General features: G+C 49.2%; 1 protein-coding gene across 2 annotated transcripts in view; it reads right to left on the reverse strand.

Moving 5' to 3' along the window:
- LOC144174558 (putative polypeptide N-acetylgalactosaminyltransferase 10) overlaps nucleotides 1–20,171 on the reverse strand; it is a 248,974-nt gene that overhangs the window by 140,740 nt on the left and 88,063 nt on the right. Inside the window, exon 3 of one of the 2 annotated variants that reach the window (XM_077703326.1) lies at nucleotides 3,978–4,022. The exons of the other annotated variant lie outside the window; for it this stretch is intronic. Within the exon in view, the coding sequence (XP_077559452.1) occupies nucleotides 3,978–4,022 (45 nt within the window). The remainder of the gene's footprint in view (nucleotides 1–3,977; nucleotides 4,023–20,171) is intronic. 2 annotated transcript variants of the gene reach the window in all.

Here is a 20,171-nt window from a genome sequence, read left to right on the forward strand (position 1 = left end):
CCGGATCGCTTCCCCGCTAGATGAGTGAAAGGGGGGAGAGCGGCCGCTTCTCCGTCCGTTTGTTTTTGCTCCCGGATCGAACAATGGGCCATTTAAAACGAGCTCTCCGGGTATTAACGAATACACACGACGCCGTATTAGGGGGATGGCGGAGGCTGCCCCCCGCGCCCTTACCCTACATTTCTGCCCCGTCTCCCTTTCCCGCCCGGAGGGCCTGCAATGGATGACGTTAGGTCGTTTCCAGCGGCCCCGCACTTTTTCAGTCGTCCCAAATTCTCTTTTGCCCCCCCACCCCCCCCCCCCCTCTTCCATCGAAATGCAGTCACGCGGGAAGAAGGCTTATAGAAATGAGCGCCCTAGGGCAAAAGAAAAAAATCGCCGTAAATCAGGGAATTAGTATAAAGGGGAAAAGACGGGGCAAATTCGCGCGCCGTACCGACGCAAGACCCGAACCGGCTCTTTTGTGTGTACTGGGCCCGTTTCCCAACGGCGCGTTGGAGCAAGGCATTCCTTTTTTTTTTTTTTTTTTTCGTTTTTCGGCTCCTGAAACAAGGTTTTCGTACAACTGCTACCCCGTCACGAGCGTTTACACTCGCTAAAGCGGGGCCTGTTAGTAGAGTGAGCAACGGCGCCACACGGCAGCAGCTAGAACCAAAGCGAAAGTAAGTTGAAATTGCCCGTGCATTTACGGCGGGAATAATGACGGCTCTAGGGCAATGCAAAGTGTGTGAAAAAAAAAAGCGAGGACAATCCATAACAAGGCCGTACTCCTTCAGAACACCCGTCACGTTAGTTGTCCGTGGCTTGCCGGGTTGTTTTTTTTTTTTTTTTTTTTTTTCTCTGGTCGACTTTGGGAAGCTTGCTGAACAGCGACGACGACTTAGCAACACTACACCGCTGCTACTTTCTTTCTTCCTCACACCTTATTTGTGACGTGTTTCTATGGTTCTATACCTCTCTCTCTTACACCCTGTAAAAAGAATTACGAAATGCTCCCTTTCGCGGACATCGTGTTCGATAGGCAGCGGCGGTTCTGCCTCCTTTAGACGACGCTATTCTTTCTTGGGCTACCTAAACGCGAAATTTTCTGTCTTCCGGTCTGTCCGTCACAGGACCCAGCCGTCCGGCCAGTTAAAAGAACGTTATTACGCGAAGTATATATGAGCAATACCGTTACAAACGACTCAAACTGGTGGCGTGCATACGCATATGAAAACTGTTCAGATAAAAAGAACACTGGACATACTTGAGGCTAAACAGAAGTGCGTAACTGACAGTAGCAGCGTTCTTTTAATTTAAAATAGACGTGGGAGTGGTGTTTACGAAACCAAATAAGAAAGACGCAGTAAAAAGGCCCGAATGAAAGTAAATATTTAAAAAAACGTTGCCTCCTCGAGGTATTTCAGAAAGAATAAAAATATCAAAGCCCCTTTCTTAAACGAAAATTGGTTAAAACGCGAAGCATTCTCGCATGAACTTGAGCCAAAGTCAATGTCCAAAAGCCAAACTGTTTCTACTGCGTCGGAATTGTGCAATCGGATAGACGACGTCGGCTTCATAACGCGAGGGTCACAGGTCCAATTCAGGGCACGGAAAGCGTTCTTTTTTGGGGCGAAGCCCTATAGGGGCTGGGGCTTTTGGAGTCTCCTGTCGTCGTCGTAATCGTCGTCTCATGCAGTGTGCTACTAAAGCAGCGGGAAACTCGTTTACGCCTCGCGCTAGACCGTAACGCGTACAATAAAAAAAAAAAGCAAACAGCGGGACTCTCGTTTACGACTCGCGCTAGAGAGCTTCGTGTTTCAAAGACTAGAGACTCGCACCTTTACCCACCAACGGTTTCATCTCAGTCGGCAAAAACGTCAAGGCGTCAAGAATAAACTCGTACACTGCATGTCTCGCCGCTTCCGAGTTGTCACGTTGGTGAAGGTGGCCCGGGATGTTTATTCGGGTTGTAAGAACGTGCATGTTGCGTGGCTTTTGAAACTGTGTTTGTATTATTTTCTTCTTGAGGCGCTTGATGTGCACGTTGGCTTTCCTGCACTGCATTTCGGCGTAACGATGGACGGTAACAGTGAGGCATACCCTAGAGAGCACCGCTTTAATAAACTGTCCCGACAGACGGCGCGCGAGCAGTACGAACTCAGGAAAATCGAACATAATTGAGCAAAACTTTCATTGCGTCCGATATGGGAGGAGAGAGGGGAGGCGAACAACTTGAGGGATGGGGGAGGAGAGGGCGTCATTTATAGTGAAGCAAGCAGATGCGCGGCCATTCTCTTTTTAACACGAAAGTGTTTTATTCCCGGGTACACAAAGATTTCGCTGACGTCATATCCGTAACGGAAATGACGCCAGTACAACGGAGCAAACGGCCTGTAAAGGATGCACCCCCGCATACAGGGTCTTCTTGCGGGGAAGCAACCTTCGCTAAAGAGTACGTTACACTTAGGGTTGTTCGTTTTCGTGTTTTATATTTTAACGCGAAAGTGTTTTGTTCCGGTATACACCAAGGTATCACTGACGTCATATCAGTCACGGAAATGACGCCAGTACAGCTATGCAGAAGCGACCGGCCAGCAGGACGTCGCTCGCCAAGCACACCCACTTGACAGCCGCCGACCCGCCAATCATGATCAGCTGCAGATTTCGATGCCCATTACACTTTCGTGTTTTACCGATTCCTATGACAGAGAAATCGACCACAGTAATTTTTAAAATACTCTCCCTCCCCCTTCTCTGTCAATCTATCTCCTCTCTTTTATCTTTCAGCCTCAATTCAACATCGCAGTGGCTACCAAACCGACAAGTAGCTTGACTTTAGCACAGAAAGTGAACAGGCGCTTTAACCGACTTACGAGTTGTTTCCCGTTACACAACTCGGCATGCGTACAAGAAGGCATAACTAAGCAGACTGGCGTGTTCTTAACATCTCATATTTTGTGTCAGTTGACGCAAAGCCGAAGCGTACGCGCAGACTGCACGCCACCGAGGGAAGCTGCTTACGCCTTTTTTTTTTTTTTTTTAGGTACGCCGAAGAAAGGGTGCAAATCCCCAGGACCGAAGCGACGCACACCTGACATCGTTACGATTACAAGCCCATATGCCGAGCCACAAGGGAGCGAGCACGAAGAGGTGTCTCGGCGCGCTGATACATACACACGCGCGCTTCCTCCACGAGAGACGGGCGAAATTTCTGCGCTAAAGCGCTCCCCAGACAGCCGCTCTTGAGTGCTAATGCTTGCTTACATCGCTCTCGACGGAAAATAAAAGAGAAAAGGCGGGAAAAAGAATTCAAGGCAACGCTGCCACACATCCGCATACTCGAGCATCTTTCCCCAAGGGACGCGGCTTGTATGCACTTCCAATGAACTGGAAAGGAAGCTCAGCGAAGAAAAGAAAGGCGGGAAAATTCGAATAGGTGAATGTAAAGAATCATGAAACCGAAACCACATTTAAATAAAGAAGTAAAGGAAGGGGCGGGGTGAAAAAATAAATATGCGCAGGGCTTGGCAGGTTGCCATTTCACCCGGCAAACGCGACAGTGGCATCGTTCCCTGCTTGACACCTCTCTCTTCCCTTTATTCCTTTATTTTAGCGCCGGACGTACTTTTCCCCCCATATCACGGCGCAGGCGATTCCTCGAAGCCGCGGAAATGTTAAAGACGCAACGTCGGCTGCCGTTCACTTTTCCCCCGAAGCTCTCGCACTCCCCTATGCACGAACCAGCAGCAGCGTCTTCAGCTTTTACGGCACGTCGGCAGCACGCGCTTTTAAATTCGGCGCACACCGCTCAGGCAGAATGACTAAGAAAAACGGTTATGCGAACGCAATATGATGGGGAGTTACAATGCTTCTGCGCACGTTCGCTGGCAAAGAAGTGGCTATAACAGGAACGCTAGAACGATCGCGTAAAAACTTATTATAAAGAAACAAAAAATGGCCAACGTCCTTATCGTGTGCCAAGCTCGGTTTATTACCTTGGGCTCCTCCGCACGCTTAACGTTGTCCTGGCCATGGAGCATCTGCCGAAAGGAGAACAGAAAAAGTCAGAGATACGCGCAGGTGAAAAACAAAAAGAAAACAAAAGCTAAAACGTAATGTTACCAAAACTAAAGCGATACCGCAAGGACATAGGTAATCGCACTCTTTGTTTGCGGAAAGGATCGTCGAGAGTGCTCGGAGTGTGATGGCTTCTACCTGCTCGTAACGCTTTCTCTCGTTTACGGCGGCTACTTGGTTGCTTTGAAAGCGCGACAAAGCACTGGTTCACTTTGTCTTTTTTCGGTCATGTTTACGCGAGTTTAGGTACGCAACCGTGTCTTGTCGATAAAAAAAGCTCGCAACACCGAAAATGCATGCCCTGCTGGTGACGCATTATTTATTTATTAAAGCGCAAACCTCATTTGCCCCATGAGGCGAAACATTCGGCGGCGTTGTGAGCTGCGGATCGCCCCGAAATTCCACGCGCGCAATTTTGCGTGCGCGCGAGGAGCAACGCTTTCAAAGCAAAGCTTTGCTAATCTCGTCGAGCGGTTTCGCCGTCGCGGTAGATTTGACCTTCATATTCCCGCAGCTGCGCCGTGGCCACGTTCGACCAATAAAAAAGATTAAAAAAAAAACGGCCGCCTTCGCCGTTTCTGCCGGCTTGGCGCATGCGCTCTCCAGCTGGTTTACGCCTGCCCAGGTGACCCGCAGCGTTCACGCGAGCTTAGCCATGACGAGAGCAAGGACGGCCGTCTTCTCTGAGCGTTGCGTCTGACCACCCCGCGGATATCGCCTGGCGAGCCGTTCGGCTCGGAAAACGCGGGAAGCGGGACCACAAGTATAGACAAGGGCTAGCTTTTAACAAATAGTATAATAATCACAGCTAAATCAAAGGTTAACCAAGTGAAATCCAGGCTTTAACATGTCAAGCCAAGCTTTCTCTTTGCATATCCAGGGCTAGCTGAGCTTAGCCGCAACCATTCATTCATTCATTCATTCATTCATTCATTCATTCATTCATTCATTCATTCATTCATTCATTCATTCATTCATTCATTCGTTCGTTCGTTCGTTCGTTCGTTCGTTCGTTCCTTCATTCATTCATTCATTCATTCATTCATTCATTTATTTATTTATTTATTTATTTATTTATTTATTTATTTATTTATTGAAATCAGCCAATGGCCGCTAGGTTATTAGGCCGAGCCCACGTGCAAAATAACTACTGGTAACAGGATGTCACAAAATATTGAAGTGTCGGTTTCTGTTTTTTCCATCTGCATAAAATGAGGCTATCCCAAAAATTTATGATTATGATGATGATGGTGGTGGTGGTGGTGGCGATTAATAGCGCAAGGGGTAGTAAGCCACAGAGCTCAAGAGAAAAAAAAAAACTAAAAAATGTATGGCAACCGACAGTCCCTAACCACTGTTCTTCCTAAACGAGTCTAAGAACGCGTATCTTATGGCCTTTCCTTTGTAGTGAGCCCGAAGGCGCCACTCGGCAGAGAGAGCTCCGAAGAAACTGCTAACATACGGAAGAGGGCACACGCACCCACGGTGGACGAATCCTCACGAGAAAAGCCGAGGAAGCCGCGTCGGCCCGAGCGACCGTAAAGCCTGCGCAGCCGAAGCCGTAAAAGACAAAGGCCGCTTCCCCGCATCACAGCGCAGGGCCGAAGAAGCCCGAGCGGAGAGAGGCATATTTGTCTCTCGGCGAAGCCGTGCTGGCGCAACCGGGTCGACCGTGACACGAGAGATCGTTCTACACGGAACTGGCGGCCAAGAAAGGCCGCACCGGAAGCCAGCTAGTCGGAGATGGGGGCAAAGGCGCGTCACTTCCGCCCTGTCAGCTCCGGTGACACGGCCGACTGGCTCGCAGTGGCTCGAAAGGACGCGCCGGGCCCATAGCATCCAGCACCGGTGAGGCCGGATCAGACGCGGAAGTCCGGCCCGGCAGTGATGCCACCACCGCTGGAGCACACTGATTGCGAGCGAAATCCCGCGCGTAGCCCAAAGCATTCCCATATTATACATGACTCGCGGTGCGTAAGCACCCCAAGAACCTCTTCTCAAACGGCTGGTATCGACGGCCACAAGATGCTGAAACTCGCGCTCTAAATCATTTGCGTTCGGAAGCGCTCAGAACAAAGTTGACCGAGAACAGGCGCATTGGGGGCAGATGGGCATCCTTTGGAGAGGTAGGGAGCTAAGAGGAGTCCATTACGAGAGCGCCTACGAGCACCTAAAGAACAGAGAGCACCGAAAATCTGTTTATATTATCTGGAGACAGTCGAAACGCGCTTTCGCACGACAGCAGAAAAAGATTTGAGAGAGAGAGAGAGAGAGATTTGAGAGAGAGAGAGAGAGAGAGAGAGAGAGAGAGAGAGAGAGAGAGAGAGAGAGAGAGAGAGAGAGAGAGAGAGAGAGAGAGAGAGAGAGAGAGAGAGAGAGAGAGAGAGAGAGAGAGAGAGAGAGAGAATAAACATTCACTGATGAGTGCAAGCGCTGATGGCAGGGCGCTCGCCCGGTGAACGGCATCGTTATTCCGGAATACCGTCCAGGCCCTCTTTACCGGTGTTCAGACCTGGATCGGCCAGAAGAGCCATCCACTGCTCATATGAGAAGAAGGGTATAGGAGGCAGGTTTGAAGCGTGTTGGCACTGGTGGTACAGGGTGCCGGGCGTGGGACAGAAATTGCAGAAGGGAGGGCCCATGGTGAGTGGGGAAGATGGCATAGAGGAGGGTGCAGTGGGGATTAGTCCACAATCTCCGAAGAGTGGTGGCTTCTCGTCTGGTTAACCGAGGATAATGCGGTGGGAATTTTCTTCCGTCAAGCCTATAATGTGCCAGGACGCCTGAATAACGGAGATGTGGGTCCGTTTTCACGGCAGCTGATAAAATTCCGTCTCGGGTAATGGCCCAGTGTATGTACGAGCTGGCAGCAGGGTGAGAAACGCAGAAAAATGTCAAGAAAAGAGACATTAAGCAAAAAAAAAAAGCAAACCGAAGATATTGACCCTGTTTCCCGCATAAAATAGGCTGTAAAGATGACAAGTAAAATCCCATATCGATTACAGCAAGCGGCGTTGCACGCGTGGTTTCGGTGACGAAAGATAAACAGGGCACAGTCTCCAAGCCTATAGCTTCCGGGAGAGAGCAGGCTGAGCAAATTAACCCATACGCCCACCCATAAAGGGTTCCGAAAAGGGTTCTATTGGAAGTAGGCGTGGTGGTTAGTTGACGCGATCGCGTCCAAAAAGGGAGGTTTTCACCTTTAACATCGCCAACACCGCAGATTGAGCCATACCCTGCGGGTGATGCGCGGCTTATGTGCGCTGCGGTTCGCCCCCTCTAAGTGCGCTTTCCCACAAATCGTGGATGATAAACTGCTTGCTGCTCGCAAACAAGACACCGCCGCCCCCGCCGCCGAGTAGGCGCGGTGCATATCGCACTGCTCGCACTGGTCCGACTCCACGCTGACTTTTCATTAAAGGGGATAATACAATCTGAAGCCTTTCACGTGCCACAAAGGTAGAAAGGTAAAAAAATCACCAAAAAAGAACACACTGAATGTCAATAAGGTAGCGAATTGGGCGAGTTGGAGTGCGTTCACGATGGTCAGCGCAGACGAAAACCGGACAAGAAGAGTAAGGACGGCACAAGCCTAAACCTTCACACTGAATGTGAAGGCTTAGGCCTCAAAATCGGAAGGATATGTAAAATACACAGGATAATTACACAAGACAGACGCGCAAGATGGTTACACCGGATCATTACTATCTCGGAATTATTCCTGCGTTATTTGCCGCTCATTCTGTGTCGATGGAAAATGATTGCAACTACGCATTAAAACAACTCAGGTGCTAATGTTGTTGAATGTTACCGTTATTTAGGGCTGTGATTTGTGCTAAAATTTTAAAGCGAAGCTTTAGTGCCCTCACTGATGCCGTTGTGCCGCAATGCGCCCTGTAGGAAAGCCAGCTTTCTCGGACGATGATGATGAATGGTCGTGGGAGGAGTGAAAGAAAAGAAAAAAAACCGCGTCCCGCGACCGGAATCGAACCCAGCTCCCTGACGTCATGAAGCCGGCGTCTATCTGGTTGCTCCATGTCGACGTTTTTTTTTTTTTTTTTTTATACGCTCAAGCCTCTCCTCAAAATAGCGCGGATTGATCTTTCGCCTTTCTCCATGTCGACGTGGTCGAAGCGAACGCCAAGCAGCAGGTACCGATCCTCGCCGTACACCCCAAACACAAGCGTTAGGCCTACGGAGCGCACACGCGAGAGTTGTTGTGGGAATTAATACGGGAAAAGTGCTGCGTAGTTCCAGAGTAGAGCGCATTCTCGCAGTGTGGGATCGGCCAACCAAAGAATCAATCTCGAGAAAGCTTTGTGTTCAACCATCGTCGTCGTTAGGCGGAGGGGTGCATGATTTTTTTAACGTTTCTTCATTTTTTATTTGTCCAGGTTTTCTCGTTGAGAGATTATTACCTCTGCAGACGATTAGAAATTGTCCTCGGTGTTCTTTCGTTATCTTTAAGCTGTAGTCGGTGATTGCAGCAGGTAAAAGTTTCGCAATAAAGTAACCCAAGAAGATTGCAGTTACTCTGAACCATCGGAATGATTCCGTCCCAGATTAAAGGGATTCCGTTCCAGATCAAAGGGAAAACCATATACGCGTAGAAGCGTTGGTAAGTGCAGGTCGACCTTGAATGTCAAATTCACACGACTGCTCGGTAGGTGGCGCTGTGCACAGACCGACCTTGCCTTGGGCCCGGGGGAGCCGAAAAGCGGAAGCTTGAGGGAAACTAAGTGATCCTCTCGGGAATCGAGCGGCGCGAGGCGCATTCGTTAAAAAGGGACCCGCGCTCCAGATTCTGTCGTCTACGTGGATTTGCGTTTGCTTCCGAGGGGGAGCTGCGCACATCACTCTAAAAACCAGGTCTGCTTGCACTTCGTCCTTCGCTTCTTTCCGCCTTCGGTTTACTTTTTTTTTTTTCTTTTACACCACGCCGCGGCTAGAGCCATGGATCACGAAGGGAGAAAAACGAAACCGTTTCCCCAGCTCAATCCGAGCGCTTCGGCTCCGCCGCGACTAAAAAGCTCATGAAAACGCGCCACCGCTCCAAAAGACGTCGGTTTTCAGATGTGTAAAAGAAAAAAAAGAAAGAACGCTTTCGCAAATATCCGGTTCTGGAAAACCGCGAAGTCCAATATTTAGACTGAACCCACGCTTCAGCCGTAAGCGGTTTCGGCAAGCATTACGCACACCTGACACTCAAATACTGCGCCGATTTTTTTTTTTTTTTTTTTTTGTCTCGTTAGAAACAAATCCCGTCGCTGCAGGACCAGCCAACTCATTCTTACTATGGAAATAAATAGGCGTGACAGCAGTCGATTTGAGAGGTAAAATCAAACTAAGCGCTACGCACACAACCGCGCATTGCGTTCATTGAGAACACGGGGTTTATTTTTTTTTTTAATTTTTACGCTCATCGTTTCAGTTGTGGAGGCCATTCGAGTTTTCCTGGCTCCGCTTTCATCTCCGGTGGCCAAAGGCATAGGCACAATCATTGACCTTGTATTGCCTCTCCTCACGCAATGGCGATAGGAGCTGTGACACCAAAAAACATCCCCCTCGCGAGGGGCACGGTCAAATGCAGAGCATTTTCGGGGGGCGCACGACGTTAAGTAGGTTGGGTTACGTTAATGTTGTTGCGACGGTGTTGCGACGTTGGTGTTGGATTGCGTCGCAGCACTGGTTGAAGGTCTTGATTCCATCCCGTACAACGCTGACTCCGACGACAGCATCTGAAGAGAGCGCAGGCGATGACTGGATTGGAGCCCCGCACATACCCGATTTTATCTGGTTCGAAAGAAATTGACAGCGAGAGCGAACGCCGAGAACCGCCCCATCACGGCACGACCGCGCCACGACCACGTCACGACTACGTCACGATCACGCCACAACTGTTGTTGCTGCCGCGCCAAACTACGACGCATGCGCGCCCCACCTGTTGCTGAACGCGATCCGAGCACGCAGAGAACACGCGAGGAGCAGCGGAGAGCAGGCGAGGAGGAGTGGGGGAAAGGGCGCACCTGGAACGGCTGTTGCGGACGCCGAGGCACGCCAACGCCGGGTGACATCGTGAGTTAAAGCAATGCTCTGCATTTTAAAAAAAAGTTGGCGCATCTTGCAATAGTGGTGCAAGGCTGGAGGTACAGCGGAGCTGGGGGTCAACCTCTTCCGGTTTTGCTAGTTTTGGCTAGGATTTGATACGTTTTGTTAGGTTCTGCGATGCTCTTGCTAGGCTGGTCTAAAGGCAACGTTTAGTCCGATTTTACAAGGCCGTTCCGGTCGGTCCCATACACTGACCGCGGAAACCGCGGGGGAGGAAGCTAGGTCGACCCCCGGCTCCGCTGTTTTTCCAGCCTTGCATCACTAACTGCAAGCTGCGCCTTTTTTTTTTTTTTGCGTTTAGTAGCCCAAAAAAGACTACCAGCTTTATAATGGTATAGTCAGAGGTGCGCATACGCATATGTCCCTTGAGCTCACACTTGAGCAGGCGCGAAAGCAGGCTTCACAGTTATAATACCCTATGTGCGGTGGTGCACCCTTTACATGCGGCGCAGTTTTTTCTTCGTATTTTTTTAATGCAAACGCCACCGGACCAACCTCAAGCTTAAACAGTTCCGCTGTAAAAAAAAAATGAAACAAAAGCAAAAGCATTTTCCCCGCACTCTGGCCGTTAGTTCTTCGATGGCGTGTCGCTTCAGAACCATGCAGGGAACTAACGTGTGCAGGGAACTAACAAGGACGCATCTTAACAGACGACTTAGAATGTACAATTTTTTTTTCGACGTTTTCCTGCGCGCCAGAAGAAGGGCAAGCGTTATAATTAGTTCCCTGCCCCGAATGAAATGTTGCGTATAACGTTCGGTAGTATATTCGCCCTTGCGAGGAAAAAAACCACCACCAAAAGCTCAGCCTGCAGCAACTAAGCCTCACAGTTTGCGGAATCTTTTGCACACGCACGCGCGTAGCGCGTATACACATTGGCGCCTCGGTTGCAGCAGGCGATCGTAAAAATACTGCGGCGAGGAAGTCCACTGAAAACATGTCAGTTAGCCCCAGAATTACGGCTCCGCTTATCTGCGCGCGCGAGAAACGGCGCGAACGTGCCCGTGAATGTAGGTCGCTCGCACGTCGGTTTATCGTCACTTCTCGCCTCCGCTTGTTTTCGCCCGTCCGTACATTTCTACGGCGAACAGTGAACAGCTGACAGAAGGGACGCTTTGCAAATATCAGGGGGAAATTGGCGTAGTTCTTCGGCCCACGCTTACTGCAACAAAGCGAGCTTACACGCATGTGGCACTTAACCAGCCTAACTAGAGACGCTTATGCATTGTGAAAGGTCTATGATTAGCGCTTCGAAACCACTAGGGCGTAGGTTGGTTCGCCAGCACTGACGAGCGTGTGCTAATCTGCGCTAAAAGCGCCCACGCACGCCCGCGCGGAGGCGCGAAAATTCGAAGATGCGGTTGGTGCAGCAAAAAGCGTTTTATGCATAATGTATATGTATGGTTAGAGCTGATTCCCACGCTTAGCCATTGTAGCCTTTTCGACGCGAATTTCAATAGAGAGGATATAAGTAGGTGTATATAACTAACTTAACGTAATGTCTGCTTAGCACCCCGTTATACGCTTCCAGTTACAAGTAATTAAACTGCCGCTTTAATGTGGAACGGGCTCATTTCAACGGTTTAGAGTCACTGCAATCTGCAATTAAATTATTTGTTTGCCAAACAGATCTACTGCAAGTCGTTACGATTCTGTGGGAAGGAGAATGATCTGGCAAATCCAGACCGCGAGTTCTTACTTTAGAAGAACTCTCAAAAACAAGCCCATATGCAGCCCGTTCTAACCTTACGTTAACTGGACACGCCTGCATCAGCTTCGGTGGCTTAGTGGCTCAGCATCGTGATACTGAACCCAAGGACGCGGGTTCAATACCGGGTGGGATGGTCGCTCTTCTGTCGTAGGCGAAAAACGAACACTCCCGCGTGTGCTACACTTCGATGCAAGGTTTCCCAGGAGGTGTAAATAAACGTCCAGCCTTCCCCTAGGGCGAGATAAACTTCTAAGAATTTAATTTGAAAATTGGGCACGCACGTTTTCTCACATATTCGTACTACCCATTCGGAAATCGGCACTGATTTGTAGAAACATTCTTATTAAACACACGGAAGCTTGGTCTCACTAGACTGCGTATACAAGCTTGCGTAAAAGACCATCCAAATGACGTAAACAGTACTAGATGCTGCACTATTTCTTCCTCGACAAATCTTCGGCGGCATCTGAATGTTTGCCTCGTGTCTTCTCTGAGAATCTGAGAAAGCGCTACGAACACCACTGACGCACACGTCGTTCCGGTGACCTTCCACAACAACTCATACGCCTGCACTTCAACTTTCTTTTTTCCTCGGGGTGATAAAAGGTCAGCCGACAGTCCATGTTTATATTACTGCTAAGAACAGTCTGCAGTCGCTGCTCCTATCTATGCTATTACGTCTTGCGTCGAAATATTGCTAAAGCCTAAAAACTGCAGGTGCTGTCGCAACGGTAGCCAATAAAGTTATGTGTATTCATTATTAAAGCGTTGCTCCCATACTTTTTTCGAGCGTCCACATTAATAGCAAATTGGAAAGTGGCTCTATGTTGTGTGCGTATCATCTTTTCTGCCAAGTAATCCAGCCAGAACCTAGACGTGGAGAGTTATGAAAACGCGTCGTCCGTATATTTTCACATTTGAAGCGAATATAGCATGTCTTTCACTGGCTCGCCAAACGTGAATTTCACTTTTTTGTGTTTTTTTTTCTTTTTTCTTTTTTTTTGCTTGGTAGCGTGAATTGCTTTGTTTAACGCAGCACAGAGTGCTTTATTCCGCTTTGTTACGCTGCTGCCTCTGCATTTTGGTTTTGGCTGCGTTGTATGATAGATTCTTCTTGTGCCCCGCAATTAAGTGGTTCTCTCTGCCCGTGTTTGACACTGCGTCGCCGATATATTAAATAAATAGAAACATAAAAGCAGCGTTTCCTCAACAAACGTATCGCTTCTTTGTTGCTATCAGACGATGACGTTGCGTAGAGCCTTCTTTTTTGTTATCTAACGCTTGTACTTAAACTGAATTGGTATTGCTCAGCGTCGTCCTAAAGCCGAAGGCTGTCACCGGATGCGTCCGAAACGAGGAGGTGACATAAAACGGGAGAAGGACAAGCTACGAAAGCTTATTTAAAGTCACAAAAGGGAACCCAACTTGTCCAGAGCTCGGTCCTCTGGCGGAACGAGAAGCAACTCGAAACACGCGTATCAGCTGAGCGTGGCACTACCGAGACGCGGTAGCAGGAGAAGTAAAAACAAAATAAAACACGCGTTACATGCGATAGGTGAGCACTTAGTAGGCCAGATAACCGGGAACTTTGCGCGACGATACAGCCAGCGACCAGTCATGTCACCACTTGTTTTCAGGTAGGTGGTTACTCGAACGACTGCCTTGCCATTTTCCGCTACCGTAATCACATTTGAGCGCATCAATGATGAAGGCAAAGCGAAGCCCCAGTAGTTCTTACACTGCGATAACTAAGTGAGGATTTTACTGACTGGTATGAAATTTGGCCCCGTTAGGGGTCAAATGCTGGAATTTTCTTTCGGAATCCGCCATCAGACCGAGTTTGTCAGACGTCTTCAATGACCAAACGCTTTACTAAGAAATCCACACATTAGTAATTGTTCTAATTAAGCTTTCAAACTGCGATAGTTGATTACCGATCAAACCTCTTTCACGAATGTGACAGGGTTTTTTTTTTTCTATTTATATCACCTAATGTCATAACATAGTCTCTTGTTTATCTTATACTTTCCATGTAAAATCATGTTATAACGCATGTTTATGTTGTCTCGAACAATAAGTAGGCTGTTGTTCTTATGTCCATTTCGCTACTCAACCCCAAATTAGCCGCCAATGCTAAGGGTCCGAACTGCATTCGCATTGTGTGTACGCAATGAAACATAAGAAAAAAAAACTGAATGCAGCACAGTTAGGCACAGCGCAAGTTCACCTACTCCCGACACATATTTAAACCTCAACGCCTGACACCCTCGCTGTGAACTTGGACCAGTTCTCTTACTCACACAAGCCTTGTGGCAACACGGTAAAAAATCGTTACAACTCCTCCGGAAAGGAAACTAACTTCGTTAAAAGAGGTAACTCGTTAAAACTGAGATGATCTGCATTCCCTTGGTCAGGTAAGCCTTGTGGCAACACTTAAACCCTCGTTATAACTCCTCGGGACACGAAACTAACTTCGTTAAAAGCGGTAATTCGTTAAAAGCGGTGATGACTGGCGCTCCGCCTGCCCTGCAGTTTGGCCTGTGGAAAACTTCGAATAAAGTGATTTCATTATAATGAAGGCAATACAATAAAGGCAGTACAATAAAGGCACTATACAATAAAGGCACGAAGAACTGACCAACTTTCGTCCTCTTTTGTTCCCCTCCAGGTGAAACGGGGAGGGTTAGTCAGCAACCTCCCCGCTTCAGGCGCTAGGGGAGATGCGTACCCAGTGTCTCCACCGCGGCTTCATCGCTTCATCGGCGAGGCGGAGGTGTCGCGGCACACACACCGCGAGCATGCGACGCCGCAAGAGCCTGTTAGCAAATCGGATCACGCGCCTCCGCGCCCTCCGGGACGAGCCGTCTCTGCGCTCCCCACGCGGAGTGGTCTGCGCCGTGTTTTCCGACGCGCCGAGACCAGGCAAACAAACCGAAATCAGATTAAGACAGCGGCACCGTGATGAGGCCGACTTTAGAGCGCGCAAACATGGTTAGACACGCGGTGGCCTACACGTAGTGCGGGAGCGTCAACGACAGCGAGTTAGTTCGAAACTGACCTAGCTCTTCGTAGGTCAAAACAGAAGTCCCGCTGCGCTTCGCGGTGAAAGGGTGAAGTACTTGTTTCCTGGTATGCTCTTTACGCTGATTTTTAGATCCAACAAAGAACCCAATGAATCCCACGCTCGTACGCGGATAAGTGCGCAGCCCCACACTGAACGAGAAACGAACAGCAACACATGCAGACAAAAATACGTTAAAGGTCAATAAAGCAAAGTAAACTCTGGGAAACAACGAACGTGCATTTCAAACGGTAACGATGTCTTGTGATAAACTCTTCGAAACCTGCCGGGTTAAAAATGAAATAAGAGGTAGTAGCTAGTAGCAGCTTACATAAGCAATATATCGCTATGCTCCAGCAGCGCTGACGCCGCTTTCCAACCACGCTAATACGAAATAAGAAAACTTCGCGCAGCCTCACACTGTTTTTTCTGTGACCGCAAAGACGCGTATTATCATTATTATTATTATGATAAAAATATTACCCTTATTATTACTTTTATTCGTTATGCTTACCAAAGAAAAAGAAAAGCATCTGAAAACGTATGCTAACAGGGGGCCCAGCCACTGAGCTGCAAGTAGGCTAGACGTTTCGGGAGGGAGTGGGGGGTGGGGGGCGGGGGGCGAGGAGGAAGGGGGTGGGGGGTGCGGAGGGTAGGCGGTCTAGCGGCGGCGGTTGCTTCTTTTTAACAAAAATCGAGAACTACACACCTTGGAGACAAAGAAATCGTTAGGCAAATTGTTATACCCAGCATCATAAATAACTGGATGCAATCGACGCTCATCTTTACCAAAGTTCGCGCGCCTTTATGCGGCAAGCGTGCACGGTCGCGTAGTGAAGTAACTCATACAGCGTCGGCCCAAGACGAGTCAATCTCGCGGGCGCGCACAAAGCGGTTACGATCGGCGTTTTTTTAAAGGGAAGCCTCGGCTCCGTTGCACCCATTGTTGCGCCATGTGCGTACGCGGGGCATAACAAGGAGGGACACCGCGCCAACGTAACCTCGAATGGGCGACGACGCACCCTGTCCGACGCACACGCATGCCCGGCGGCTACCCATGAATCACTGCGCCACGAACGCGGTCGCTGGAAGGCCGAAACAAAGCAGCCAACGTCAGCGGCTGCTATTCGCGGAGCTGGGAGCCCGCGGCGTAGACCTATGTGTGCAGACGCTATCGCTCACATATGCGGAGCGCGCTCGGGGGGCGCGATTGTTCTTAAAACCGGGCCGGAACCGCGATAAGGCGTCGCCGCGATTATAATGGCGTCGGATGAATGAGTTCCGCCGGACTGCCTCCGGGAGATTGATCGAGGAAGGAACAGCCGCCGCGCCGGAGGAGTCATTTGTTGGCACGCGACGGGACAACGCCGGAAAGCTTCCGGAACGGACCGTCCGTTGTCCAGGAGCTCCGGAAATGCTGCGCCGGCGGCCAGGCGCGCTTCAATGCGGACTTGGGGAAGTGAAGCTGTGAAGACGCGACACGCACTTGCGCGAGTCTTTCAGACCTTGATGAGCTTCTTACACTAGTCAGGAGTTCATTAGACACGCGGTTTCAGTAAACCCAGCCAGTGGCGAAATTATGCCTCTCGCCAAAGAAGGATATTCCAGCCCCGCGAGACAAAATCTGTGCTCCAGAAATGACAATGCGCGAGCACGAACCCTTCCTGAAACTTTGCCCCCTTCACAAGGCAACAGCACACAACAGCCCTTGCAAAAGTGCAGAACTCACTCAATGGTTGTCTCGACTGAGCTAATTTCTGTTCACTGGCCCACTGACAAAGAAACGAACCTGTTTTATCATGATGAGCCCCTTCATCAGCCATCTATCCACGGTAGTAGACATTTTTTTTCAGTGCAGCAGCCAATAAATAAGTCGAAAGGAAGGCAACGGTATGAAAAGCTTGATCGAAGCTCATGCAACTCCGGGACGTTTAAAAGTCACTTCGAGTGAATTTGTCTACAGTAATCTGCGATCGAACTGTGCAGTTTGTACAAAGAAATCTTTCCTTACACTACGTATTAGCGAAAGCCTGAAACTTTTGTCCATCTTTACTGTTCCAGAGAACGTAACCCATCATGCGTCTTTATCAGCAGCGTTACAATTTACTGCAGTGACGTCACACTTGTTAGCAATGTACCTAGACGTTTTATCCACGTCTTCAAACTATTAACTTTAATCATATTTATAGTAAATATAGACTTTTCGTTTGTTCGCGCACCGGTCGAACAAGCTAAACATCCTTGACATCTGTCGCATTTCGCTCTGCGGACCTGTCAGTAAGCGCTCATAGCCCTCGAAGGCAAAGCAAAGAAGAAGGTGAATGGGGCGACGGAGGTGGCACTTTCTGAATAACTTTTCCCGCGACAACAACAACAACAACAAAAAAACTTTACCATCCCTCCCTAAATGAAAGTTGAGACAAGCGCGAAAGCTTGCTCAGATTATATTCCCGTCAAAAGTGCGTCCACCCTTCTCTGGAAGTACATCCAATCGATCGTCAGATCTTCAAAGAGTCAAATCGCAAACGAGAAACAAACCCATGCGACGGTTTTCTTTTTTTGTTTTTTTTCGCTGCACCAAGTAAACGCATCTACGATATATCTAAATGTATATTGATAGGCGGTTTATGAGATAAAGGCGTACTATTGTGCTTCTTCTTCGTGATCGATGTGTGTATTGTCTTATCTAGAACCGTTCCTTTATCGCGATTTTCAAATAACCCTTTTGACACAACGGAAGCCTCGTTTCACGCATGCGCCGTGTGTCCAGAGGTCTTGTCAGAGCTTTTCAGTCGACCAACCGGTCTATGGGGAAATGCATGAGTTTTTCGACCGGACACCGTCGGTCCCACTAAGAAAGCTTTCGCTTAAAAAAGATAAAAAAAAAGGGTCGGGTGCAAATCGGCCGGTGGATCTAACACTATACACTACTATCTCTCGACTGAAATGTGGTTCGGCAATTAGACAATCGTAACAACTCACTTGAGTGTTTCTCTGAGGTTTGTAGTTGCTTTCGAAGTACGAGTTCGGTGTTGTCCTCTTCCGTTACTAACTGCCCCCCCCCCCCCCCCCCCTTCAGATGTATGCGGCTCCACAACGCGATAAGCGCGAACACTTTACTGCACCAAACAATGCATCTTCAGGATAAACGTTAACTTCACGAGGTGCCATAACCATTATTTGCCGTTCTGTCCACAGTGAACAAACCCGTTCGGATGCTTCGGTGCTCGGCTGAAACAGCCCAGCGGCCGTGAGCCGGGAACCACTTAGAGCCACGATTGTTCCACTTCCCTTGCACATACAATAGCGCGTTCAAAACACCATCGCTTAAATGGGGTTTACCTATTGTTTCACGAATAGCGGTATAGAGGCTCTGCCCTTTCGTTACGAGGCACCAAAAGGGCACGCCACTACATCTGGGCCTCCGCTCTGTACAGGGAATTCCTCGGGGGGGCCACCGCTATCGATTCGGGCCCGGTTGACCTATGGCCAGGCGGCATTACGGGAGCGCGAGCGCCAAGAGCAGGAGCCCATAGCGCGCCAGACACGGCGAGCGAGCCTGACAAATGACCCCATAGAAGAAGGCGGCAACCGAAGGGCCCCGCAGAGATGGCTTCGGGGGGCGTCGCATCGCTTTCTTACCCCGCCCGGAGGCCCCGTTTCTGCAGGCGTCCGCGCGATCCCTGAAACTCCGCAGGCTTCCCGATGGCGCCAGAAATGACGCCCCCAAGACGGAGGACGATAAAGAAAAGGGATGTACGGCCCCGCTTTTCGCTCGCGTAGTGTATACACCTGCTTGGCCATACGGCAGCGCCCGGACTACCGAGACGATGAGCAATCACGTTCCTGAATATCACATATGTCACGTGATTAGCGAAAAGAAAACGTCCAACGGGATTGAAGATCTAAAAAAAAAAAAGCCTGAAAATTCATAAATACCTGGATATCTAACTCCCCTCAGAAATATGTTGTCCCCCCACCCTGCCTGTCCATAACGCATTACAATTCCTTCCATAGATATACACATGACAGCCATATGGGGTATTAATAAAGTCTCCTACAGATTTGGGACTAGAGCCTCCAGAGCAAACATACGCAGAAGCGCATGTGCGAAGGTAAGCCGATGGAAAGAGAGTGCTCACACACTATCTGACAATTTGCACTCAGAGGTTGAAGCAAGGTTTGTAGCGTGAGCTACACTGGCCGAGGTTGAGCAGTTTCGCGTGGCTCCTGAAGAACCGTGCTGCGCATGCGCGAGGAGCAGTGACGTCACACGGCGCACAGAACGTTGCTCGCTGCCCGGCGTCTCTCACACACCCCACGCGCCCAGCGTCTTCGCCGACCTGCGTTCCGCACTTGGTGGCCCGGTCCACTTGATGATCATGCGAGGGGTGGCCGGGTGTGGAACCGATGGCCCGTGCGTCGCAGCAACACCGGCGGTGCGCCTGTGGAACCAGCTTAGCTCTGGGGCGATTGGTGACGCTGCGCCGGAGTATTTTGAGGCTACAAAGTTCTCATTGACCCTCAGCGATTAAACCAATGATAAAAAGCGGGCTAATTCTGATAACGTCTGATTCTTACAAATAAAAAATACTGGCTATAAGCAAGCAAAAATCGTGCAGATGATGTATATACTTAAGGTGGCCCACACTTTCGCCTACACTAACTACATCACAACGTTCGGTGCTTTGGGTCGCCTAGCACCGGTCGTCCCGACGGTGGGCTATTATTTCCCATACATTCTCATTCGCTTGGTCAACGATTGTTTGGACGTGGACCGAGGCCAGTGGAAGTAAAATCATGCTCACCTTTCACAAGCAGTCGCTTTATCAAACGAGTTTGGCTATGTTCAGACCACCGACGCAAAAGCCATACTGTGGTCTATGGACGTAAAAAAACAGCGTGTCACGCAGTTCGGTTGGCTGAGACGTGAAATGACGTCATTCTTTAAAGTTATTACTACAGTTGCGGTAACAGTCTGAACCTGGCCTTATAAGGTCAGTCCCGAAGGTACCTTAACCCGATTGAGTAAATCTCTTATATGCAGTTCCTGTGCAACCCTCGGAGAAGTCCCTACCAATATTTATTTTTTCCACACGATCTTTTTTTAGTGCGCGTAGCATCCACCATGTTAGGCTGATTACGTTTGTCCAATGTTTTCTTTCTCTTATTTTTTAATCTTGTATTAGAAGTAGTGTTTCCTACTATCGTATTTTTAAACTCACAGACTGG

This window comes from Haemaphysalis longicornis, unplaced genomic scaffold, assembly GCF_048455015.1.
Source record: "Haemaphysalis longicornis isolate Haplotype H1 unplaced genomic scaffold, Haemaphysalis longicornis Haplotype H1 scaffold_3, whole genome shotgun sequence".
Lineage (NCBI taxonomy): Eukaryota > Metazoa > Arthropoda > Arachnida > Ixodida > Ixodidae > Haemaphysalis > Haemaphysalis longicornis.